The 26,540-nt window shown below is 46.7% G+C and overlaps 1 protein-coding gene across 17 annotated transcripts in view; it reads right to left on the minus strand.

Annotated features, from left to right (window-relative positions):
* Positions 1-26,540, minus strand: part of Rbfox1 (RNA binding fox-1 homolog 1) — a 1,331,252-nt gene that overhangs the window by 541,623 nt on the left and 763,089 nt on the right. For all 17 annotated transcript variants that reach the window (XR_007106088.1, XR_007106087.1, XM_047533400.1 and 14 more), the window contains one exon: positions 4,196-4,237. Coding sequence is in view for 15 of the 17 variants with exons in the window: in XM_047533400.1 (XP_047389356.1) it covers positions 4,196-4,237 (42 nt within the window). In the remaining 2 variants the exon portion in view is untranslated. The remainder of the gene's footprint in view (positions 1-4,195; positions 4,238-26,540) is intronic.

The raw sequence follows: 26,540 nt of genomic DNA on the forward strand, positions 1-26,540 counted from the left end.
GGTATCCATCTTGAAGACAGCTGGTAAACATGGTCTCTGGGGTGAAGGGTATTCAATTCACAGGGTGTCTGGTGGGCTCTCATGGACCATCTCCCCCCAAGCCTCAGGCAGCATATTGATATACAAACTCAGAAGGTGGCTTTGTCTATTTTGAATTTAGCAACTTTGGGATGGGGGAGTGAACACGTTTCCCGCACTATGACTGGCTCATTGGCGACATGAGTAATATGGGGATTTTTCTGAGAACGGTGAGTCATCTGTTAGGAGTAAGCAGTTGGTACCCTCCTAGAGGAGAGAGATGCACTAGGGAAACAGGACAGAGTCTCTGGGGTTGGGCTGGATACTGGGGACAGTGCCTGCAGCCTCATGCTGAGGGGGAGACAGAGATTTCATCCAGGACCTACCAAAGAATGGGGAAAAGTGGAAAGAGCGTTCCCAGCTGAGCAGACAGGGGCTGAGGACTGGAGGTGTGATCCACGAGGGACAGGATGCCAGAGAAAGCATTTACATGAGCTAGGCGCAGTGGTGCAGGCCTGAAAACCAGTGGCTTGGGAGGCTGAGGCAGGAGGATCACGAGTTCAAAGCCAGCCTCAGCAACTTGGCGAGGCCCTGAGCAACTCAGAGAGACCCTGCCTCTAAATAAAATACCAAAAAGGGGGCTGGGGATGTGGCTCAGTGGTTAAGCACCCCTGGGTTCAATCCTGGTACCAAAAAAAAAAAAAATGCATTTACCCAAATTCCACCAGCCAGATTCAGGCAGTTGCTAAGGAATGATTTGTGTGGTCTCTAGAGTCCTGTGTGTGGGATGAAGGAGAGTAACGAAGGAATGGGAGACAATGCCCCAAGTAATACTAGGAACCCAGGTAGCTCCACTGTGGCCCACTCTATGGGCTAACTACTCCAAAGCCCACTCCCTTTTCTCCCTTCTCCTTAAGAAGAAGGAGTGTCTATCCCTGGAGATGAGTCATGACTGGTGCAGACAATCACTGGAATCCCAGGGCCTTCTGCCAATGATTGATGTAGAGGTTGGCCAGTGAGATCTAAGTGGGTATGTGCAGAGACGGCTTCTGGGAATGACTTTCCTCCAATAAAATGCAAGGGTGGAGAGGAGAAAGCACCTCTCGCCGCTGTTGCCTTCTGAGGAGGATGCTGCCCCATGAGGAAGTGAGGGGGCACCATCTTGGATGAAGAAAAGGCCAGGAGAAGCACAAAGAGTCCAGACCACTGCATGGCACCCAAATCTCCAGAATCACCCCAGGATCTGGGAGGTGAGCAAATGTTTCCGTCTTTTAAATACCTTAGTTAGCTATTCTGGAAATTTCAGGCAACAGCATCTTAACCCCCCCCAAAAAAATTAATATAATTTTCAAAAGTGCTTCTCATAGTGTGTTCTATAACCTACAATGTTCCATCTTCAACAAAGTCTGGAAAGAGTTGCATATGATATCTATTGTTTTGTTGTGCCTTTGCTCATTAGAGACTCTGAGAAGTCTCATAATCATGAAAAAAGATATTTTACTTGAAATTTGCATTTCCTAAAATTTATTAATTATAGGATTTTTCCTTGACATCTTAGTATCTTATAGGACAAGCACTTCAAAGAGTCCACTGTGGAAAAAATTAACTTAGGATTTGTGAGAATAAAACAGGAGAGCAGATAAGGCAACGACTGGACATTCTGACCCCTACATGGTGTGATATGCCCCAAACAGAAGGGTGGTCTTATTGTTCTGCATTATCTGAACTGTCCAGGAGGCCAAGGAATAGGGGCAGAGTTTGCGAGCACCCTTTTGTACACCTGAACTCCGGCAACGTAACAGGGTGTACTCAGGAAGCCTCTCAGCTTGACAGCATGGCCACATTCCATTGGTCCTATCTAGTCAACGTGGAAAGACATTCCAGTTGCTGCACTGAAAACATGTTTTAAGTGTGGCTGGAAGACAGAGAGGCTTAAATGATACTGATAACTAGGTAGACATCTATTTCACTTCCACCCTCTGTCCTTCTGAGAAAAAAAAAATGAGATTGAGGAAAGCCCATGACATGGAGCTACCAGGTATTAGAATTTCAGTTTCAAGCTCCTTTAAGAAGCCCTGAAAAAACAAATCTCTCCCCCAAATAAAAATATCACCTTTGTAGCCCTCCATAAATAAAAATACCACCTTCCTAAAGGAAGTTTTTCTCTTGAAGTGGTGGAAGAGCTAAGCTCACAAAAGACAAAGGAGGGAAGGAGGGAGAAAGAAAAAGCAGCAGAGCAATAAAAGAGGAGACAGAAGATCATGTCCACAGAGGAGAAAGAGACGTGGAGAGGAGCCTGCAGCCAGTGCCACTTGGCAGTGGGGCTCCCGAGGGCCCTGGGCGCCCGAGTCAACGGGAAAAGAACATGTCACGTCTTCCCCTTGGTGCTGTTAAGATTTTGAGCCACATAAATGTGTGCTTTATCAATTCAAATGTGTCATCCATCAATCCAAAACATAAATCAGTTTAAAATGCACAACGGAGACAACAGTCTCTACACCGGATCAACAGGGAGTGGTATGGGAGCCGTTAGAGCCAGGCTTCGGACTCGACCCCATTACCCAGTCTATGGAAGCACTGCTTGGATCCACTTCCCAGAGAGGGCAGGGCTCATTCTGGCCCTCGGTCACACACCGCGGACAGCGCCCTCATCCCTGCTGATAGTCAGCCGCTCAGCCCCAAACCAGCACTGCATCAGCCTCCGCCTTCTTAATCTGCAATAGAGATTCCAATATTCTCTCAATTCTGAGGAACGTGTCTGAATTCCTGAAGACAAAAGCATATACTCCTCTGTATCTAGCACTGACCTAGTTCTGGCCATCGTCCCTTCCAAACAGGAAGAGAAATGTGAAGTGGCAATACATTATTTACTAGGATGAACCAGCCATTCAGACTGCAGGGGGAAAGCAATCAGAGCTCAGGACAGCTTAAACCATCTCCAAGGCTATTTCATGATGGAGTCGCAACTGATGTTGGCACAGCTTCGTGGGAGTGGCGTGGGTGGAGATGAAAGGTGACAGGGAGCATGCCGGGACATCACATAAACACACATGCACAAAAGGAAAGGAAACCTCCACCCACTACCTCAGCACCACGCCACTGGATTCTGCTGTTTGTTTTACATAAGGACTTAACAAACCCGATGCCAACAGCAATTGTAAAATGGAAATCATGCTACAAATTGCCACCTTGAGACTACTGCTGAGAAAATGCTCTTAGAGGTGACGAGATGGTGCATTAAGGCATTAGACTGATTTTTCTTGTTGGTCCCTGATCCCAGACCTCAGTACTGTGATTTTAAGCACAGCAGATTCCTCCTGTTCTCATAACACTGTGGGCATGTGACTCCAGGTCACGTCACGTCATCCAGCAAAACCTGCTCACTTCCATCTGCAACATGAAAGATAGGTCCATCAAGACTCCGAATCCCCCACCCCAAGGTGACGCACTGGAAAAGAAAACAAACATGGGGAGGGTCTGCACCATGTCAAGGAAACCCGACTGTTTCTTAAAATGTCACATTCATGACCTGAAAGATGTCCAGTAGATACCACGGGAAGGGAACATGCTGCCAAGCTTCATTCACAACAAACCGCTCTCGGCACACGTGGGGGACTCTCTGCACCTCTAGCACACTTGAGAACTGGGCTTCGCTTTTAAGTAAGGAAACAGGCTATGAGGCTTAAAAGTCTAGCCCCCTCTCCTACAGACACAAGCGACACCAAGTTCAAAAGTTCTACGGATACTCAAATTCTCTTGGAAAACGCCCTTGACATCGGTTCACCCCAGCCCCGAGTCAAACCCCTTTTCCGCCAATCAGCACACAACCTGGTATTCACAGGAAGAAGCCAGTGAGATGTCCTTTCGACCTCTGTTATGACTTAGACCTCGTGTTGTACACCAAGAGAGTACAATGATGTCAAACAGATTCTAGAAGAGAAGTATTTATTGCTGAATCTAAATCAAAAAATCCATATCTACTATAATGGCACTTCAACAGAAGATCTAGTGTATTCACCAGCTCAATCAATACTAAATTAGCTGGGATAAATATTTTCAACTCTACCAGTCTTAAGATGTAGCCTGATATTTAGAACCCGTGTCTTGGGAGAGACAAGGCAAGGTTTGCTCATCACAGAGAAATGGGAAGCAGGAGGCATCTCACAATCGCACCTACCCGGAGCTGCTCTCGTTCACAATTCATCTGTTGCCTTGAAACCTGCAAAGGAAAGGAACAGAGGAACACGTTAGAATGCTCTGCATGGAAAGCAACCTGGAAGAAAACCAAGTGACTTCTCATCACTGGGCTCACGGGAGACCCAGAATTCATTCATTATGCAATTTTCCTGCAAGTCTACACAGCCTGAGCTTCACTTGGAGTTTCAATCCTGGGATCCAGAAACACAGCTGGGATGAGCAAAGCGTCACGCAGGGCATGAGGGAGAAGTGCAGGAGAGGGTGTGGGAGGCAGCGCCCAGGCAGGGTGAGGGCTCTGCTTTGGCTGGGACAGCCCCCTCTCCCCACCCAGCAGGCAGACAGAACCCCAGGGGAACTGGCTGTGACTGGGCACGGCAATCTCAGCGTCTCCTCCGATGTTAAGGGCTGGGAGGTTGCATTTTAGGGCTCAGTTCTAATCAGATGGGTGAGGAGGATGCTGAGCTCAGTGCTCACGCCAGAGAGAGAAACCCTGATGGATTCGTGGTATCTGCATAACACGCCACACACTGTTTACACCTGCCCCGGCAGTGTGCCTTCCCAGGATGCTTCGCTAGAGTGACCCTAGGACTCATTAGCAAACAGGGGACACTGAGTGAGTAAGATGGATGGGAGGGGAGGGCCAGAAAGCAAGGCTCACAGGTCAACCAGGATGCACAATCACCCAACTGAGCTGGGGACCCAGGGACTCCGTCTTCTTTCCAGCAATTAGCTGGAATAAAATTTAGGTCTGGATTCACAATTTGTTTTGTATATTTCTCTTTCTTTTTAACCAATTAAAAAGAATCATTGAATCCCAGTTCTTGATAGTGTATTACAAGTTTTTGAGATTTTTACTAAGGGATAAAGAAGGTTTAGGAACCAACTTTTGATGTATATTTTATACATTTTGTATTGAAAGTTTCTTGTTTTTCGAAAAACAAAATAAAAACTAAGAATCTTTATTAGGATGTACCAGAGTCCAAAAATCTATAAATCAGTTCTTTTCTAGTCTAAGAAAAATGAACTCTAAGAACAGTTTTTAAGAAAATAAGCAGAGAGGCACACACATATTTATGTACATATCAATTAGTCACAGCATTTTTTTTGTGAAAGAAAGAATGTAAACAGTAAGATATGTAGTAATGGGGAAAACTACAAATAGATTAAAACATTGACATGTTGGCTTAATGTGCATTTGGAATTGTGGTTTTTAAAAACAGAGACATGGACAACAGTCACAAAAGCACTCTTTAGCTTTCAAGAGAAGAAGCTACCAAAGTACACAAATATCACGACTCCCTTTTCTTGCTGTTAAAAATAAGTGCAATAGCTCATTAAAGAAAAGGAAGAAAGATGAAAGAAAATAAAGAGAAAAGAAAGAGGAAGAGATATTCCAAATTGTTAAAATGGAAATGGACACAATTCTAAAAATATGCAAAGAAATCCACATTGTTTTAGACTTGAAATAGGTGACTTTATGTTATGTAACTTGAGTCTCTGAAAGCGGGTATACAACCATGGGGGCAAATCCCAGGGATGGAGCAGGTTCTTGGCTGCAGAGGATTGTGGGAAAGGACCTGGGAAGGGCAGTTCCATGACTCTGGGCTGCCTCTCGTGTCTACAACCAAATGGTGATAGTTGCACAAGATTTTGAATGTCCTGAATGTCACTGCAGTGCTCACTGCAAGATGGGTACAAGGGCCAAATTTATTTCAAGTGTATTTTACACACACACACACACACACACACACACACACGGAGTGCATGAGATCCAGTCCTAGAAAGCACCAAGTGAAGACACTCCACCCTGTCTACCTGCTGAACACAGATATGTAGTCTGGGTAGGGTCCATGCAGCAACCCTTTGACCCTTTGTGGTCTCTGAAAGTGACAGCAGCAGGTAGAAGGGAACAAAGTCCAGGGTCCCAAGTTCCACCAGTCAGAGGTAAGTGACTCACCACCTCCATCCCCCACGATCAGGATCCCCCGGCATAGACTCCAGGTAGCCCAGAGCCCAGCCCTGGCACCCACCCACAGATAGAGGCAGTCCCAGGAGAAGCCCTCTAGTTTTATGTTGAGAAGCAGGAGAAAGGAATCTTAATGCTCAGGTAGTGTGGGGAGTCCCTTCTTCCCTTCCTTCTTCATTCCCTCCCTCTCTCCCCTCATGCTGCGTCCTCCAGCCATCTTAGGCTAATGTCACTGGTGCGGGCAACAGTGCCAACCACACAAATGGAACATCTAGCAGAGGGAACCATCCTTTATGATTTAAGAAGCTGTTGTCCAAAGCGCTGGGCATGCTCTCCTCCTTCTTGTTTTTCTTCTTGCTCTGTCCTCTTATCAGTTGCTCCCAAATGCAAGCACATGAATGGTTCAGAGGTGGGGGAAACAGCACCTTTCTTTCTGGCTAGATGACAGAAAAATAAAAGGGAGCTCTGGGATATAAAAATTATTTTAAGGATGCTGGAGACTAAAGAATTAGGGGAAAGGACCCCATACAGTATTTTTAGGAATTCCTGGTCTTACTTCTGAGCTGTGTTTGTGTATCTGACTCTAAAAAGGTTCCATAAACTTTGAGAATTGAACTAAGGGGTAGACGTCTCTCCAGGTCCCAGGCTGGGTGCACACCTAGGACACATTCACACGTTCTGGCAAAAGAATAGATACTAGAAACATACTCCAAAAGAGAAGATGAGAAGTTTGAACTGAGCCCAATGAAACTGACTGCTACTGCAAGATGTGGATCTAAAACTTCTATAGGATTCAGCAAGACCCAGAGTCTCAGAATAGTCAATACAGAGGATACAAACCAAAACCACTGAGCATTCAGAGCAGCAGGACATCTTGACTCAAAGGAAGTCCTTTCCTGAGGCTTGCTCACATCAAGGTATCACAGATGTTGTAGTGACCAAGTTAAGACCATAAAGCAGCTATTATCAACATGTTCCAACAAGTAAGAGAAAACATACTGAAGAACATTGGTGGTGATAGCAAAAAAAAAAAAAAAAAGGAATCGTGAAGAACCAAATGAAACCCTTAGAACTGTAGAAGCAATAGCCTAAATTTTAGAAAAATAACAAGTTGGTGAGTTCAAATATGGAGTGGAGGTAGCACATGGAAAGTATTGAGTGTGAACACATGGCAATAGAAAATGTCCATTCTAAACAACAGAAAAGAAAATAAGGGGAAAAGAGAAAAAGGGAGCCAGGAATCTGTGGAGCAATACCAAATGCATACATTCATGTCCTGGGTTCTAGAATATTCATAGGGATAATAGCTCACTGCAGGAAAATTATTTGAAGAAACAATTGCTAAACACTTTCCACATTTGGCAAAGATATAAACCTACACACTCAAAATGATTATCAAATCCTAAAGAAATCCACACCCTGAGATAGCATAATCAAACTGCAGGAAGCTTAAAGAAAAACTTTCAAAATTGCCAGAGTCAAAGTGGAAACACTCAAATAACCATGGACTTTTCATTTAAGTCAAAACAAAAAAAAAGAAACAAGACCAAAACAAGGGGGCTAGGATGAAGTATCACACTGTTTTCTAAATTGCTAAAACAAAGAACTGTCAATCTGGAATTTAAATCCAATTAAAATATCCTTTAAAATTGAAGGTATTGCTGGGGATGTAGCTCAGTGCTACAGCACTTGTGTAGCATGTGAGAGGCCTGGGATTACACCCCAAGCACAAGGAGGAAGAAAAGGAGGAAGGCAGGAAAGGAGGAAGGCAGGAAGGAAGGAAGGAAGGAAGGAAGGAAGGAAGGAAGGAAGGAAGGAAGGAAGGCAGGAAGGAAGGAAGGAAGGAAGGAAGGAAGGAAGGAAGGAAGGAAGGAAGAAAGGTTATTAAGAAATTCTGTTGCCAACAGACCTGCTCTAAAATAATTAGTAGGACCTTTCCCAGATAAAGAGAAGTAATACTTGAAGGAAAATTGGATCAAGAATTAAGAAAGATGAATGGAAATAGTAAATATATGCATTAATTTGAACAGAAAAGACAACTCTACTCCTCTTGAGCTCATTAAAATATGTTTCAAGATGCAAATTTTTAAAAATAAGACTGTTTGATGAGCTTTCCAATGTTTGTACAAACTGCATAAGGTGAACATGAGGGTCAAGAGACATACCTGCTGATAAGGGTTCAATCTGCCCTTCTCTTCAGTAAGATTCACTTATTCAATGGAAATTGCACACACTTAAGAAGCTGCCCTTGATGTTTCAATATACATAAACACTGTGAAACACTCTCCACACAGGATCAACTCACATGGGTGCGAAGATTCCCCCGTTCCAGATGAAGTGGTGAAATGCAGATTCTCTGTAAACTGAGGGACATATGTGTATTGTGGTCCCTGTAGTCACCACTTCTAAAAAAACTACAAAAAGCTGCAAACCCCAAAGCAGATGGTGTGAGAATCATGGGGTGTCTTTGCGCATGTGTGCGCACACAAAGAATTTTGACCTAAACCCCACTCTTGATGCAAAAATTAACTCCAAATGGACCATATATCCAAATGTAAAACATAAAACTAAATGACTACTCCAATTAAAGTCACGGCGACACTTTCTTCTTAATGCTTTCCTGCAGTTTTCAAATTACCCTTTATGACATGCGGCGCATTCATAATCAGAAAATATTTTAATATCAGGACCTTGCTGAAATACAGGTGTTTAAAAAAATGTTAGCTAGAGATAACTTTCATCTTTGCTAATTAAATAAAATGTATTTTATAGCAAGATTAATATTTTTGACATCTGTCTTAAAAAAAAAAAAAAATCACCAGGGTTCGTCAGACTCACAGAAGCGCAGTGGTAACGTTTGGAGCAGCAAGGAGCCCTTGGCCTACGGGATGTGAAGTGAAGCTGCGTGAGAATGATCCTGTCACAGAGAATATCGAAGGCCAAGTCCAGCAGTGGCCATCTGAGTAGCTCTGCTGCCCTTCCAGTGAGGCTGAGCAAGCAGGAGACCTGGGGTGATGAGGACCCTGAACCCCTCCCCAGTGCTTGCTTTTGGTTTTGTCCTGTGGGCTGAATTCTGCCTGCTGGCATCCCCTGTGGGCTTCTGCCTGTCCATCCTGCTTCCTCTTGGGCCTTGCTCCTGTCCAGGGCCATACCTTAGAGTAAACTGATGTCAACACAATGCTTTGCCTGCCTGCTGCCTGAAGCTGGCACCTGCCACCTCCCCTCTGGTCCTTGGGACCAGAGAGTCCACTCAGAGACAGGGACACTGTCTGCAGAGCCTGGCCAGGGACCTCTCCCTCCCTGAGCAGGGATCATCACTACAAATGGATGACCCCCCTCTCCTCCTCCCCTAAGGACTGAGAGCCAGTTCTGCAAGAGGCCGAGTCCCCGCGCGGCTCCTAGACCTATTACAACTGTGTTTGTCACAGAACACCCAAAGAGGATGTGACCGAGCTCTCAGGGCTCAGAGAGTCCCCGAACGACCTGATGAGGCTCCTAAAAATTTCTTCACGACCAGGATGGGGGCAGTTCAGAGAGAAAAAAATAAATAAATAAATAAATAAATAAAAAGGACCTATAGCTCCACAGTGTCTGTGAGAAGGACAGACCCTTCCTGAACACTTCCTTAAAAGCCAGCCTTGAGAAATATCTTAAATGTACACTTTACTAAATGTCATTTCATTTGGAAACTAACATGTGGCATTTTTTTTCCTCCCATGGCAGTAATGCACGAAACCAATATATTTTATGGCCTAAATGAAGAAAGGGAAAATGGAAGGTCGTGCGCTGCTCCTTTAAGATGTTTCCAGAATCAAATACCACTCTCGATCGGGCTGCCAAGTAAGCACTTACGAAAGGTTAGAAACTGAAGCAATAAACTTCAGCGTGAGACCCTTTGCTCCTCTCTTGGAGGGGAGGTTTAATAGCAGGGATCCATCTTCTCCACTGCCTATCTGCATGGAGACCCAGGCCAAAGGCTCAGCCTGGGCCTTCTACACCTCCCCTGCCTTGGCGCTCTCTCCTACCAGCTCTTCCCATCTGCCCCCATCACCAGCCTGGTTCCCCGCCCAGGGCTCAGCCTGGCTTTGCGTGGACGAGGACAGAGTTGGCTGCCTTCCTTTCCCCAGAGGCCTGGCTTCTGTGTTGAACTACTTACTGTCTGCCCGTGAGTCCCTCTGTCTACTTCAAGCACCTTCCCCAGGTCAGGCACTGTTCAAGGGACCGGGGACCTGGAGGAAAAGAAGACTGCAGGAGCTCTGTCTACAGGGGACATGAGTGAGTCACCGGCACCACACCGACACTGGCCAGGCTGGAAGGCAGACGGGCTCCAGCCTGCGGGAGGCCCCATGCTGGACAATGTCTTGCAGGTTGTATTGTGTTTTAGACACTACATCCAGGTGAAGAATGACAAACACCGTCCTGGGCAGAGAAGAGGATGCTGGCGGCCAGAGGACAGCAGCAGCCTTTAGACAGGGTGGAAACTGCCAGAGGAAATGGCCAGACCTAACTGGGAACCATAGGCATCAAAAGAAATAGGAGACACGTGATCAACACACGGGTAAATGGAGGTGCACGTCTACTTCCGTAATGACATCAGGTTGGAAATCCCAGTTTTCAGGATGAGGGTGAATCATCTTGAAGGAAGGCGCCACCGCCGGTTAGCAGCGCGGAACTCGGCAAGTCACATCAGTGGACAAGTGTGTGCATTTTGCAGCTCTGCGGTTTGCACTGTCATTGTCAATTATTCTGAAACGATGCGGGGTTTCTGACAAACACGTGCCTCAAAATGCCTAAGGTGGGCTCCACTGTTGGTCTTTTCCCTCGTGCATATCAAGACAACTCCGTCCATTCGACATACAGATTCTGCATACAGACGACCTGTCCAGCTCTGTGCTCGTGGGAGGGGTGCAGAGGGGTGCATGGTACATTTGCAAAATAAATAAATAGGAAAGAAAGATGGATGAAATGGAGATTCGGCAAAGGATCCGAAGTAGAAAAGAAGACCTCACAGCACCCAAGGAACAGGCATGTTGTGGGGGTCGAACAGCGGAGCTAGGTGGAGCCCTGACCTGCTCTACTGGGTGAACGACCTCGCCGAGGGTGGAGAAGATGACATTGTAACCCTACAGTTGAACCAGGACCAAGTGTTAGGTGGAACCTTGGTGCGAGAGGAGAGGGAAGAGAAAGGGTACTGCTGCCACAAAACCTTTAGGTTTTGCTCAATGTTGAGACTGTTGACTGGGAAATAATTATCACCATCATTTTTCAGTGAAATAAATTTCATATTACCAGTTTAAAATGTATCCCATGTTTATAACATGACACAAAATGTTCTAAGCATGTTCTAAGAATGGACTTAGGAACTTCATAAGCAGTGAGTCTCCTCCACTTTGCTTTACAGGAGGGGAAACTGAGGCATGGAGAGGCAGAGTGAGTTCCTGAGTCACAGAGGTAGGAAGCCACCATTGGTGGCTTGACTCAGTTCCCTCTCTGAACAGTGATTCTGTGGGGTACTCAGCTCCCAGTACCAAGAAAACCAGCCCAGAGCCCTGCGTTTATAGTCCCGCTCCCAGTCTGTGCCTCCTCTGTCCTTAGCAGATGTTCTTTAGCCAGGCGCCCCGATGGGGTCATGTCTACACTCCTGTGCTTCCCTACAACAAGCCCTGCTTGGACTGGTTGTCTGGCTCCTCGCTGCTCAGATTTTTACGCTTGACTTTCTGATATTTGCACTGGGCTAACTTTCACCAAATTAGCCTTCCCTGATGTCAATCCGCTGAGTCCTTCAATAGATCCACGTTTCTCCCCAGTGGAAACGGGGCTGAGAAATCAAACTACCTGAGTCCAATCCTTGCACACCATCTATGTGATCCGAGCCACCTCTCGTCTCAATGTCCCCATCTGTAAAATGGGGATAACATGAAACCCGTCTCGTGTCTAATTTTGAGTGAGATTAAAAAAAGATAATCCATTTGAAGTACTAAGCGAATCATGGGACACATTTAAACAACTCGACACACCAGAGGGAGTGGTAAAATTGGTGTGAGAGAAAGGGGGTTTTCAGGAACACTGACTCAAAGGACTTGGGCTGAAATCCTGGGGGTGTTCACCAAGAAAGCATGGGGATTTGGCTGAATTAACAATACTTTTTAATTCCTTAGATTCCTTCTCATAAAAAAAAAATACGAGGGCAACAGCTTCCTTGAAATTTGGAAAGGTTTGAAATTTTTCTTTTTAGAAAGGTGTATCAATGGGCTTCACCTATTGGGGAGACACAGTTGGCAGCTATCACAATTCAGAATGTGCATTTTTTAAACCCGAGGGGCCCTCTGCTGGGAAGCTCTTTTACAGAGTGCAAAGGCAAAAGGGAGAGGACTGGCCAGGCCTGTCACAGACAGGTCTACAAATAAGGACACCAGTGTCCCTCATGACTGACAGGGTTAGAAGCATTTATATTTTAATGTATAATATTTTGACTTCTTGCAAGGAGCATATACTGCTTTTCTAAGTTCAAATAAGCATTAGCAATAAAACTTTAAGCAGCTAAGTTATTTAGCTACAGGACTATTGTAGTAATTAGATGAGATAATGTATATAGAGTATCAAACCCATGCCTGACCTGGCACAGAGCAGTGTGACTAATAGCAGCTATAAATAACTTCCGGAGCACCAAAAGGGTAAACCCAAAGTGGTTATCTTGAAAAAGACTGACTTCAATTTTGCAGGGACAGTAGGCATGTTTGTGTAAACTCTGTTGAATACAAAAATAAAAATACCAACAAAAGATAAAAAGAGATATGTTAATGTGTTAATTTACCCAGTCTCATTTTTGGGGAATTAATTTTTTCTTTGATACCTGAATTCATTAAGACCTGAAACTTCTGAAAAGAATACAATCCACCATGTGGTCGCCATTGCCATCAAAGCCACATGTCTTTCTTTCTTTCTTTCTTTCTTTCTTTTTTTTTTTTTTTTTTTTTTGGTACCAGGATTGAACTAAGGGGCACTTGATCACTGAGCCACATCCCCAGCCCTAGTTTGTATTTAATTTAGAGACAGGGTCTCACTTGCTTTTGCTGAGGCTGACTTTGAACTCACAATCCTCCTACCTCAGCCTCTGGGATTACAGGCTGCTTTTTGCAAATGCATCCCACAGTGCAGCAGGGCCTCTGATTCCAAGATGGCGGGAAAGTTTGTGTCAGATAAGCAACTGGGCTCCATCACTTTTTGTGTCAGTTATTCATTTTTGGTTAAAAAGGAGGGGGCAAGTGTGTGATGGTAGTAAGTGCTTAGGATTCAGGAGAGGAAGTGAGAAATGATCAATTAAAATAAAAAGTGACACTAAGTAACAAGCGAAGCCTGCCATGGTTATCTCCATTCTGGCTTAAGTTGCAGCAAGCAAGAAAGAAAAGTATGCTTGAGAGAACAACTTGGGGAGTGTACCCAGTGCTCTATGACATCTTCATTTTAACCCTGGGGAGAACCAGGCTCTGCTGCTAAAGTCTTGTGTGGTTTTATAGAAATTCCAGCTTTTGGGGTTGGGGCAGAGAAGGAGGAAAGAGCTTGGCAAAGCCATGTACGTACTAAGTCGAAGAAATCATACTAGGGAATCTATTGTTACATGCAAACTTGAACTGATAAATCCAAACACCAAAAGCCATAATATGTTTAGTTTATCACTAATGGTCTTTGTAGATTCTTTATTGAACACATCCTAAAATCTCAAAATACTTAGTGTTTTTGGCGGTTGAGTGGCCTGTGGTTGGTGTCTTTCAGGCAGTGCACAACAGCTAGTAAGCACTTCTCCTGCTGTTCCTTTAAAAAGCATATCATTTGATGATATTGGTACTTGTATCAAGAGAGTCACTGTTCTGGGTGTAAGCCACTGGAGAGATTCTAGTGTTGCTTATCTGATTAAAGGGATACCAGAGGTCAGGATGCCCCTGGAACTTGAAGGGGCCTCAGATTAAGGAGCTGTTTTCCTTGGAGAAAATGCTTTTTACACTGATCTTCCATGCACCCACTTGTAGGTACCCCATTTGCCACAGAAGTCTCCCAGGCCTGATACTAGGCTGTCGAGGCAGAAGAATTATATAGACCAATACCAAACTAAAGTGGCAGCCACAAGCAGCATGTGGCCAGGACATTCTTCAGTCCCTGGATCTACCCATTTCCTGCAAAGACGCCATCTCTTGGAGTAGGGAAGTTCAGGCTCAGAGCTGGTCTTGGAATGAAAGTCTGCCCCTGGCTGGTCTGACATGTGTAAACACCTTCACAAGCAAAACCACAAGATGTCTTTGCATCTGATCACTCACACGGTGGGGGAAATGTATTGCCGATTATTTATTCTAATAATAAACCATTACCCCAGGCACATTTTTATTCTCCAGATTTAATAAGGTATTTTGTGAACCGAGGCAGAGGAGGGCTGGAGAAAACAATTGCAGTTATTACAAAGATGATTTCTATTTGTTTCGGTGGCAGAAACAATCACCACTCCTTTCCTTCATAATCAAGGGTTATAATTGTCCCCCAAGCCCCACCCCAGCCTCTTGCTCAGTCCAAGAAAATTCAAACAATGCTCACCCAAATATCCTGAAGAACTGAAAGGCTTTGGCACGCTTCTCCCAGGAGTCTCCTGGGGCCCTCATTACCCTATAGCCAGAGAACCCTGATTCTGTAGCCTGAACATCTCAACTGAGATTTTCCCATCATGCTCCTCTCCACATCCAGAGGTGGGTAAGAGTGGGGAGGGCTAGGCAGGTGGTTTGCATATCATTTGTAATACATCTCTACTTGGATAGACTAGGTTCTTGAGATATTTTTTCAAGTTAAGATGTTTTAACTGGGTTTTTTTTTTTTTTTCTTTCTCTTTGGATGTTACAGAGCTCTAATGATAATTTTATCAGAAGTTGATAATTTTATAATCTGCATCCCAATTAAACAGATTCAGCAGAGAAACACAGCCTGAGGCCTTATCTGGGCAATCATCTCGATCATGTTAATTGACAGACATGAGAGAAGCATCTTAAATGGTCAAGAGGATGAAGTCAGAAGCTGGACTTCTGAGGTTCAAATCTCAACTCCACTATTTATTAGCTTAGGGACCAAATTCTTTGCCTGGGCCTACCTTACATGCCAAAGGGTCATCACAGGGTTTGAACAAGCTGATATTTGCAAAGCAATTAAAAGTATGCCTGGCATATAGAAGACACTCAGTAAGTGCCTTTTCAATATGAGAAAATAAACTTAGTCCAACATCCCAGTTTCTGTGGCTATGATGTATTCTTTCTAGAAGTTAACAATACAACTGCCTTAATAGGTACTCTGTTGCTGGATAAACAAAACCTAGTGGTAAAAATCCATGGTTCTGCAAAGTGGTTGATGCTTCTGAAGGTTTTGTGCCAGAATGCTAAAAGTCCATGTCCAGCCGGGAGTGATGGCGCATGCCTGTAACCCCAGCAGCTCAGGAGGCTAAGGCAGGAGGATCGCAAGTTCAAAGCCAGCCTCAGAATTAAACAAACAAACAAAAAAAAGAGCTGGGGATGTGGCTCCGTGGCTGATTGCCACTGGGTTCAATCTCTGACACCAAAAAATGAAAACTTTTTTAAAAAAGTCCGTGTCCACAGATGGTACAGAGAGAATGCCAACAGAAATAAATCATGCAACAAGCATTGTGCCACTGTGAAAGCCAAAATGAGGTGTGCTGAGTCCCACAGCACCAACGCGCCAGATGAGGAAATGGGGACATAGTGACTTTCTGGTCTCAGGCCCCCAGTGAACACCCCTGGGCTGGCTTTCTGAGTCACATCACCTTTTGCCTCCTACATTGCTCTAAGAGATCTTTTCTATTCCTGATTCCTAGGACTTTACAAAATGTCATCGTTTAAGAAATGGGATGATTCCGTAGCCTGAGAGGCTTGAGGAGTGTTTATTTTCTAATTTTCCAGTTCAGTTGTCCGAAAGGGTTGGCTGGGTGGTGGCTGTTATTGTTGCTTGGTCTGTGTGTGTGTGTGTGTGTGTGTGTGTGTGTGTTCACACCCTTCCTGGAAGGAGGGCCAGGAGACATATGCTTCATGAAAAATGAGTTCTCAAAACCCCAAGCTTGAGGAATCTTTACTGGAAGGAGGAGGTTCTCCAAAGTTCCCAAACAATGAGCAGGCATTCATGTAAATTGCAGGCAGTTTAGTAGGAAAATCTAGGTCATCCGGCTGTTTGCTTTGTCATCATCAGTATTAATTAGACACTGGAAGTAATGACTGAGCTCAGAGAGCTCTTCAGATCTAAAATAATAATAATAATAAACCAACAGAGCAGAGCTTTACCTTCGGAAAGAAAATATTTTCACAAGTGGCGTTCCGAAAGAAACTGAGTAGGGAAACCTTGCAATTAAATGCTGCAAATGTGCTCTGAAATAATCCCAGGGGAGGTCTTATCTGTACTTAATATTCAAATAAATATCCTTTTTGTGTGCGGCGCCTTCGATAGGGTGCATTTTATTTAATTTAAGCGAATAACATAATCAGTATCATGAGGAATAATCACAAGGAGCCCTGGAACCCTTTAACCAGGATGAATGGACGCTCGGCAGCAGAGTAGGCCACCGTGGGAAGGTGCAGAGAGCCCAGTGGTTTTCCTGGGAGTGGCCTAGAGGACCTGGACACCCACAGGGTGGCCTTGCATCTGCCACATGGCCCCACCTGGCAGCATGGCAGCCCAGGGGAAGCAGAGTCTGCATTTCCAGAGACCCACGCGTGATGATGACTATAGAGAAGGACTGAGGTGGGTGAGCAGCCAGGCCCTGGAGGAGGACAGTCCCAGCCAAGTGTCCTGAGTGCAGCAGGTGCCCCCAGTCTCCAGGGACCTCTCCCAATGTCCACGGAGGGTGAGCCCAGGCTCCTCCTTCCCCCTTTTTCTGCAGCAGCCCAGAGACCTCACCGTCAGATCCAGCAAGAGCCTAGCGGGAAGTGGTGGTGGAGAGGGCAGGGTCTCTCTCTGGCCTCCCCAGACTCCTGGCAGGCGAGGGTCCCCCACCTCAGCCTCCTCTTCTCCAGCTCCACCCCAGGCCTCCTGGGTCCCAGCTAGCTTCCTGCCTTCTGCACCCTGATTTACATCCTAAAGCAGCTGTACGTGGTTGGTACTATCGTCATCATCCTGTGTCACAGATGTGACCACTGAGACTTAGAGAGGCTCAACTAGACACCCTGAGTGAGACTTAAACCCAGATCCACCTGAACCCAGAACCTGTGGTGTGGACCAGTGCAGAAAGGGTCAAGCCTTATGGACCCAAGCCGGGGCTTCCTCACCCGCCATGTGTCCCATCATCCTCTGCCTCATCTCTTCAAAGCAGAGAAACCGAGGGTTTGGTTACTGTCTAGGACACAACAGGCCCCAGCCCCAGACCAACATCCCTCCCTCACAGATACACCGAGTCCCTCACAGGCAGCCACTGCATCTTCAAAGTGGACCTCAGTCCCACCCACTAAGACACACAGTGTCTTCATGTTAAAGACGAGCTGAAGGGACCCGTCTCCAGCTTCTCAGGAGCCGTGAGAAGCGGCTGTAGCCCTGTGTCCAACACACTAGCCACAGTCTCTGAACATTTTAACCACATGTTATGGTTTGGATGTGAGTGTTCCCCAAAAGTTCACATGAGACAATGCAAGAACGTTCAGAGGTGAGATGATTGGGTTATGACAGCGGTGACGTGAGTCATATCAGGTGATCCATGTCCACGATCGCTTGATTAATCGGCTGACGTGGATTAACTGGGTGAAGACTTTAGACAGGTAAGGTATGGCTGGAGAAGGTAAGTCCCTGGGGTGTGCTTTGGGGTGTGCCCTGGTGAGCGCCCTGTTGCCTGGTCATCATATCCTGAGTTGCTTTCCTCCACCAAGGTGTCCAGCCTCACCATGGACCCAGAGCTATGGAGCTGGTTGACCAAGGACTGAACCTCTGAAGCCACAGACAGGTGGACAGGGCTGGTGTCCTTGGCTGCATCTGAAGACAGGGACAGTGTATAACCTGTAGAGTTGTTGCCCACGCTCTCTTTGCTCACTGAATTCCAGCCATTCTGTCTTGTTCCTGCTGACTCATATTGTCTCCCAAAGGAAGACCCTTCCCACCCGCCATGAGGAGCCTCTTTCCCCAGGGGGAGAGAATCCTTCGGTACTACCACTCTCAAGAAAGATTCTGCAAGCCTGACCACACAGCCCCACCAGAGCCTGCCCTATCCTGGCCGGAGATGATTTTACTGGGTTTCTCCTATGGGCTGCACCCCCTTGTCTTCTATTGGCCCCAACAGGCTGCTGATCCCTCTCTGGCACCTCCTGACCAGGTTTCGATTTTAGGCTTGGCCTTTTACACTAGCATTACTACTAACCTTAGTTATTTTCACTTGAATATTGAACTTGCAAATGGTGTTTGGTCCTGTTAAACTTTCATGGTTTTGCAGATGGGGCAACCCTGGCTCAGGTCACAGTCTTGCCGACAGATACCAGCAACATGGTAAAGCTAGATTCGCACACAGACCCAACTGATGGCAAGGTGTTCTCTCTTGCACCTTCTGCAGGCAGCTTGCTCTGTGGACCACTGACGTGTGGATGTGCCAAGTAGTGCACATTCACTTCACCACGCTCCCCACTCGCATCAGGTTTCCTAGGTGGACCAAGTCCTGTGATAATTCACAATTGTTCACATTTTCAAAGAAACCCAAGGGATACAGACGTCCTTCGGGAATATTTCACAACCAGAAGTGTCGGTGATGTTTGGCTGAATTAGCAAATGAGAGCTTCTTATTGTGATTGAACAAAGAGTCCACAATGATCAAGCGCCAACAAGCTAAAACTCCATCCCACCCGACTCCAGCCCTCCGCCAGGCAGAGCAATTTTCTGGCAGCCCATTTATACTGAGTCAGAGCATGGACTGTGTGCCAATTTGATTAGAAAATGGCTTACACGTAGAGCAAGCCCTGTCTATTACAGGCAGAGCTGGACTAATGAATCTTGGAAATGGAAGAGTCTATCTATCCTCCTTCAAATCTGTAAGCCAATTATTACACTGGATCTTGACTTCCAATATTTCTGCAGGCTTCTAGGCATTGAAACTGCGCCAAGCAACAGGCAGATGAGAAACCTACGTTTCTCGGGACTGAGGATGTAGTTTGTGTTCTGAAGATTAAACAAAGCCTCCTTCTTTCCTTCCTCCCTCCTTCCTGTCTTCTATTTCCTTATTCATCTTTATGTCCTTCCTCCACTGCTCCCTTCTCTCTTTTCCTTCTTTTCCCGTCCCTCCTTCCTTCCTTGTTTCCTTCCCCAGGCTTCCTTCCTCCCTCCCTCCCTCTTTCTTATCCAAGAAAATGATCTGTAAATCGATCAGTTTTGCTGGTGAAATGAAATCACCTGACTGTGTGCCTACCTTCTGCAGACCCTCCTCGCCATGCCTTTAGAAATCTGAACCCTGGAAGGTGGGCCCCGGGGACTCCCTGGTTGGGAATATCTGAGAGCACAAGTCTGGTTTGGAGGAGGACGGAGGAGCTCCAGGGAATGATCTGGAGGAAAACCCTGCAGCTTGGCCACTCACTGGCTGCCTGAACTTGTGCAAACCATGTAACCAAACTTCTCTTCCAACACCCCATCCAAAAAGAGGGGATTTCAGTGGTGCCCGCCTTACAGGGTTTTATTAGGCACACATGAGTTTTTATCCAAAAAGCCCTTTGGTCTATTCCTGGCCCAGAGAAGCATTATATAATGCTTGTTAAATAAAATAGATGTAGCTGACTTATCCAGGGAGATGACTCGTCCTTTCTGTTCACTTACTTGTTTATTAATTGAACACGTATTTGTGAGTGTCTGCAATGTGCCAGAGAGTTGACGAAGACACTGCTCCTGGCTGCAGGAGACACTCAGTCTTACAACATGGGCAGACTGTTCCTGGCACTGTGGGACATAAACAGTGCTGAGCAGGGAGGAGTCTGGGAAGCAGTGATGGTTCCCATCAGCAGCCCTCTGCCAGTGCCCTGCTGATCAGAGAGAATGGAGGCTCTGCGGCTGTGGCTGCAGAACTGCCAGACCCAGCCAAGCTCCCTCCAAGGGGACCCACCCCAGATCACAGGGCTGGAGACACTGCTTCAGAGAAGGCCGGGCAGCCAGAGCCCTCCTGGTGGCCTTCCTGGGAGGTGACACTGGCCCCTTTATTACCAAGCAGGGCAAAGCCTGCTCTATGCAAATTCCTCCCTCGCAAGGAGGACACACAGCAAGCAGATTTTAATGTCTAGATCAGCAGGTGCCAAGTGTAAGCCTCCTCTAAATCTTATGTGAAGGTGGCACAGTGCCCTCTGGCAGCAGAAAGGGGAGGTCTGGGAATTGGGGGGAAGGGAGAGAACTGGTGTGGGCTTCTCCACCTGAGGGGCACAGGGACAGTGGTCCTGCCAGGGGACCCACACCTCCCTGCATCTCTGTGCAGAAATGCCACAGTTGCCAGGAGAGGCTGGGGAGAGAGGCACATGCAGCTGCTGTGAGTGCGTGAAGGTGCGGATGCGGGCGGGGACGGAGGAGAGGCATGTTGCAGGTGCGGGAAGAGGAAGGGCCGGGAAGCAGAGCCTAAATGTCCAAACGTCCCTGTCGCTCCAAACTGTGCTTCACCCCTTTAGTTCTGCAGTTTTGAAAAGTGACTCAGGCTTCTTTGTCAATCTGTGTTGTCATGCGCTCCCAAGTTAAACTATGCATTGAGAAACATTCAGTGGCCTGGCAGCAGCAAGAGCCATGCCTCAGAGACCTGAATGGGGAGCAGAAACACAGCCTCCCCAGCGAGGGTGGAACGCCGGCCTCTGCCGAGAGGATGCTCTGGTTCCCCTAAAGTGATCCCCAGAAGCTGGGCTTAAGGGAGAGGCAAGGAAGAGGACTTTTTGCTGACCCTGCGGCATGAGCTGTGGCCACAGAACAGCAGCAACCTCGCTGTGCACAACAGTGGGCCTGGGTCCCTGTTTTCCCATTGTCCCCTCCACTGTGTGGTCCAGGATCTGATCCAAAGCCCAGTCAGCAGGTGCCTGCCCCAGCCCAGGATGTGGCTCTCTCTCAAGCTGGGCTGGGGCTCCCACAGGGGTCAGGTGTACCCGAAGTGCAGGACAAACCCAGAGTCCTCTCCTGCTTGCTGGGGCCTGCAGTGCCCAGCCAGCTGCCTTGGGCTGTGGCTGCTGCAGTTTCAATCCCTGCAGCGCCATCTGCTGGCCAGCTCCTCTTAGTATTGAGGATCCCAGGAAGTCCACTGCCACTGTCCAGTCCAGATGTCCTATACCAAGCATTCCCCGGTGCCCCTGATGAGGAGGCCCCACTACCTAGCCCAAACCTCCCCAGTGCTGTGGCATCTTGATTGGGCAGCTAGGAGCATACCACTGCCAATCTTATACCCCAGGATCTGGGTTCACCTTCACTTTGTCATCTGCTGCTCACCCTGTGACCTCCAAAGGTCTCCTCTCTGGGCCTCAGGTTCCTTGACTATGAAGGGGGGAGTTCAAGGTGATTTCTAAGGGTCCTTACAGTTTGGGCTTTGTGACTTCTAGGCCATGGGGAGCCTGTTCTGGCTAGTGCCAACAGAGCCAGAGATAACAGGAGGGATACCTCTGAGCTCAGCCTGGAACCTGCAGCCTGAAAGTCTTAACCAGGGTGGCAAGGGGCCTGTGGAATGTGTGCCCGCAGCTCCTCCACGTACTGGGAAGGTACAGGGGATCTCCTTGCATATCAAGCAAAGACGGTGGCAACCATGCCCCACCCCACTTACCCCTTCCTGCCAAGCCCCTGCCTGCCCAGGTGTTCATGGGATAAGAAAGCATCTCCCCACATCTATGAGCGTTTTTGCACAAGGGCCTATAATTATTGCCTATTATTAAAAAGTGCATGAGAGAGAAGCTATGGATTATAAATTCATGGTAGATTATGTTTTAATGTTCCCCAAACAGAATAATAATTGCTAAAACTGCTTTGGGTATCAAGCTTCATTGCACTGAACTGCACTCCAAGAATCATTATTTTAAAAAATCACTTATGGTACCAGGATGACCCGATGTCACAAAACCGGACTCTCCGTGGCAGTCCCTGTCGAAGCCACTATGCCCCTGTGCATTAACGTCCAGGGCAGGACACGAAATCCAATGCCATAAATTAAGGTGCAATTTGTAAATGCTTCATTAATATTTATTAAATGATTATTAGATGCTCTTACAATCTTTAATAAGATATTATAAAGCATGTCATTAAAATGCATTAGAAGCACATTCTTAGCAAGCCATGTCATAGCCTGCTGTTAGGAAATGCCTGGTTTTATGATCTTCTTCCTAAATCCTTTCCCAAGATATGATTATCAAGAGGATACAGAAACATAAGTGGCTATCTGATCAAAATATCCCCTGGGAGGGTGACGAATGGTGTCCCCATGGGAATCAGAAACAGTGAGTCTTCTTTGCTGTCAATTCCATTTCCAAATTCTTTAGCTTTGATCCTGCAGGACACATCTTTGAGGATAACAAATAAATTCCACCTTTGTGTGATTAAAAATGGCAGCCTACTGGATGGTGTTGAGTAGGATTCTGAGGCTCTGTTTGAGCCAAGTGGGCAAGAACAGAGTGACTGACAGGGGAGGCCTGGTGTCTCATCTGTGCACATGTCTACCCGACAGCAGACGCATCTCTGACTTAGAAGAGGGGAGATTATCTGGCCAGAGGGGCCCCCAAGTGTGCCGGGGAAACCCCTGTTCCTTATCTGTGTTCTACATCGCTTGTCTGGTCTACACAGTGCGGAAGACTGGATAGCAGAAGACAGTATCCTCCAAAAGGAACCTGTGGAAAGAGGGACAGAGACCAGCTCTGCAGTCTTCAGCAACTTTCTTCTGCCCATCAGTCTCTCACTGGTTTCCTGAAGGTCCCAGGCTCCCTCCTCCAGCAGGGAGTGTTGTGTGTTTGAATTTACCTGGGTGTTTTTAACCTCAGCTCTTTGCCCTGGCTGGGCTCCTGCTCAGGATTCTCTTTCCTCTGCTCAGAATCCTCGACACAATGCAGTGGGATGCCATTTTTAGGAAAAGTCACGCCTTTTTACCCGTCAAGTCTCTGGTCGCATGCCACCTCCTGCAAGAGCCTGCTGGCGTCCACTCTGTCTTTATTTAGGGCTGAGGAGCAAAGACCAGGAGCCAGAGCACAGGTCAAGACCCAGCTCCGTACCCTTCTGGAGGCAGTTATTCACCTTTTTGGCTCTCTGGCCTCTTCCCTGATGTAAACCAGGGTGGGCATGCATAGTCATCACCTCAAGAATAGGATGGACTATTGCACCAAGAGCACTCAGAAGGTCTGACGGAGACTAGGCAGCTAGCAAGCACTCGTTTTTCTCATTTTGCCTATTTACAGACTTTCCCCCCCACCAGGCTTTCTTGTGCTGGGTGTCAGCTCTGTGGGGGCAAAGGCACCCTGGATCCAGAACCTGTTGAAGCTAGCACGAAGAACCAGCGGATAACCTGGCTCATGTCCAATAGACAAGGAAGCCTACCAGGAATTCCTCCAGAGTCCTAAGGAACAGGGCTGGTTTTTGCCCTCATGCAGCTACAGACAAATGAAAAACATCGCATTTCAATTCGAGCTCACAAACTCCATGAGAGCGGCTGTGGTGTGGGACAAGGTCATGCTCTGGGGCAGGTGAACCTGAGTCTGAGTCCCATCTCTACCACTTGTAAGAAAATAACCCTGGGCAAGAGAGCTCACCTCTCTGGCCTGTTTGCTCATCTGTAGACTGACAATAACCACCGACCTTCAAGAACTAGAAATTACACACATGAAGCCTCTTCCGGCAGGCCCGACATGTGGGAAGTGGACAGTCCGTCAAATCTCAGTACTATTTTTATTATATACAGGAGGCTTGGTAAATGCTGCCGTGGAGGCTTAATCTAAGCTATATCAATAAGGGGAAGAAAATGAGTCTTGAATTGAGAGTTGAAACCAGATGTGGCCATGGGGACATAGAAGGTGCCAGAACAAGCAGAAAGCATCCCTGGATTTCTAAATACCTTCACTGCCACCAAACTGTCCAAGCTGTCAGAGAGGGTTCCCTTGGGTACCAAAGAAAACCCACATGGTGTTTAGTCCCTTCCTGGATTTTCCTATAGGCTAGAGAGGAATTGGCTTGGAACTCCTGGACATCCTCTGACAGCCCAGACCCTGTGGGTTTGGGAATGTAGATAGCCCTTCCCAGCCTCCCTCACCTGACTGGGCAGACAGCCTGGATCCCATCCCCAGCTGCCTCCCTACATCTCTTCACCCACATCTTCCTTCTTATTCCCTTCAACCACACAAACACATGTACACCCAGGCCCCAGAGAGCTCTTTTCCAAATTCTGGTGCTGTACTGTGATGATGTACATGTGATCATGTTTCAAAGAGAGCCCCAACCCCTCCTTTGGAGTCTGAAGGATTTGGGCTGGAATCCTATGTTTGCAAGGCCTAGCTACCAGGCCTTACTTACATTATGGTAACACTTTTGGTAGAATGTCAACTCTAACGGTATTAATTCTGCCTTTCCAAGAACAGGGGAGGCCTTTCCATCTTCTAAGGTCCTCTTCAATTTCTTTATGGAGTACTCTACAATTTTCATTGTAGAGATCTTTCACCTCCTGACATAGATTTGTTCCCAAGTATTTTATTATTTTTTGAGGTTATTGTGAATGGAACAGTTTCCTTATTTCTTTATCAGAATATTCTTTACTAGAATTTTAAAAAGTTATTGACTGATGAATGTTGATCTTGCATCCTGCTACTCTGCTGAATATGAGCTCTAGAAATCCTCTGGTGGAGATTGCTTTATCTTTTGGTGGGGGGGGGGGTCTTGTAGGTATAGGATCATGTCAGAAGCAGAGATAATTTGACTTCTTCTTTTCCTATTTGCATTCCTTTAATTTCTTTCTCTTGCCTGATTGCTCTGGCAACAGTTTCAATAACTATATTGAATAGCTCTGGTGAGAGTGGGCATCTTTGTCTTGTTCCTGATTCTAAAGGAAATTCTTCCAGTTTTTCTCCTTTCATTATGATTTTGGTTTTGGGTTTGTCCTGTGATTCCAGGAGGGAAGGATGTTTTCCTCCTCTTCTTCCATCTCCTTCTGTGATGTGACCACATAGGCCATATCCCACTTCATTCCTTTTCCTGCTGGTTTATTCTGTATGCTGATACAGCTGATATTCTGTCTGCTTCCTAAAAGCACGAATATTTTCCTAGATGCCTTTTTCTGAACTTTTCATTTTTAAATCATTTTAAATTTATGTAAGAGGAATAAAAGGAGAGAGATACTCCCCATGTGCCCCACACCTGGCCTGAAATGTGACATGTGGCAAACTCTGGCGTGTGGAGTGGGGGTGCTAGAGAAAGATGTGGGAGGCACATCTGGCCTGGACTAGAAGTCATCATGGTAGGCTTCCTGGAGGAAGCAGCATTTCAAGGAAAAAGAGAAGACTGCAGGAAAGAGAAGACAGTTCCTGGTGGAGAGAATGAGATATGTGACGACCGAGAGGTGAGAGACAGCAAGGTTCACTCTGAAAAGATGCAAGAAGGGGAGAGGAGGAGGCAGTGGGGAGATGGAGGCCCAGCCGGAGCAGCAAGTCAGTGCTCAGCACTGATGGAGACCAGGGCATGGGATGCTCTCCTAGGAGCTGCTGGGGTAAAGCCCACGGTGGTCCAAAAGCAGGGCACCCCCCTTTGCATAAGACCCACTTCATTTCTAGTCAAAATCACACCTTTCCTAGAATGCATTAGCCTGCGATCACAGCTCTGGCCAGGTCTTTCAACCATAAATCGCCGGGACCCACACAGCACAGGTTACTGGGCTCAGGGGGCCAGGTAAGGGCTCTTTAGAGAATCCTACAAGAGGCATGAAACCTTAGGGGAAAAAAATACAGGGGCCTGAGTCTCTCTTTGTCTGTCTGTCTGTCTGTCTGTCTGTCTCTCTCTCTCTCTCTCTCTCTCTCTCTCTCTCACACACACACACACACACACACACACACACACACATGCAAACACACACAACCCTATGGCAACCTAGGGTACCAGAAATTAGTCCTTCCATGTTTGAATCACAGAGGACCTTAATTACAGCCATCGTCTACCTCTCCACAACAGGACAAACTGAGACCATGCACATGTTCACATGCCCATACCCACACACCAATGCTCAAAGAAGGATCTAGAAAGAAGCAGCCGACTCCTGACGGGAATGGTCTGGAGCCTCCCTGGAGAACCACGGAGCTCCGGATTCTCACAGCACTTAGAGATCCTGCCCGAGACGGAAGAATCCCCTTGCGTAAGGTGAAGCCAGAGGAAGTGTCTGGAATGGGAG

This window comes from Sciurus carolinensis, chromosome 18 (assembly GCF_902686445.1).
Source record: "Sciurus carolinensis chromosome 18, mSciCar1.2, whole genome shotgun sequence".
NCBI lineage: Eukaryota > Metazoa > Chordata > Mammalia > Rodentia > Sciuridae > Sciurus > Sciurus carolinensis.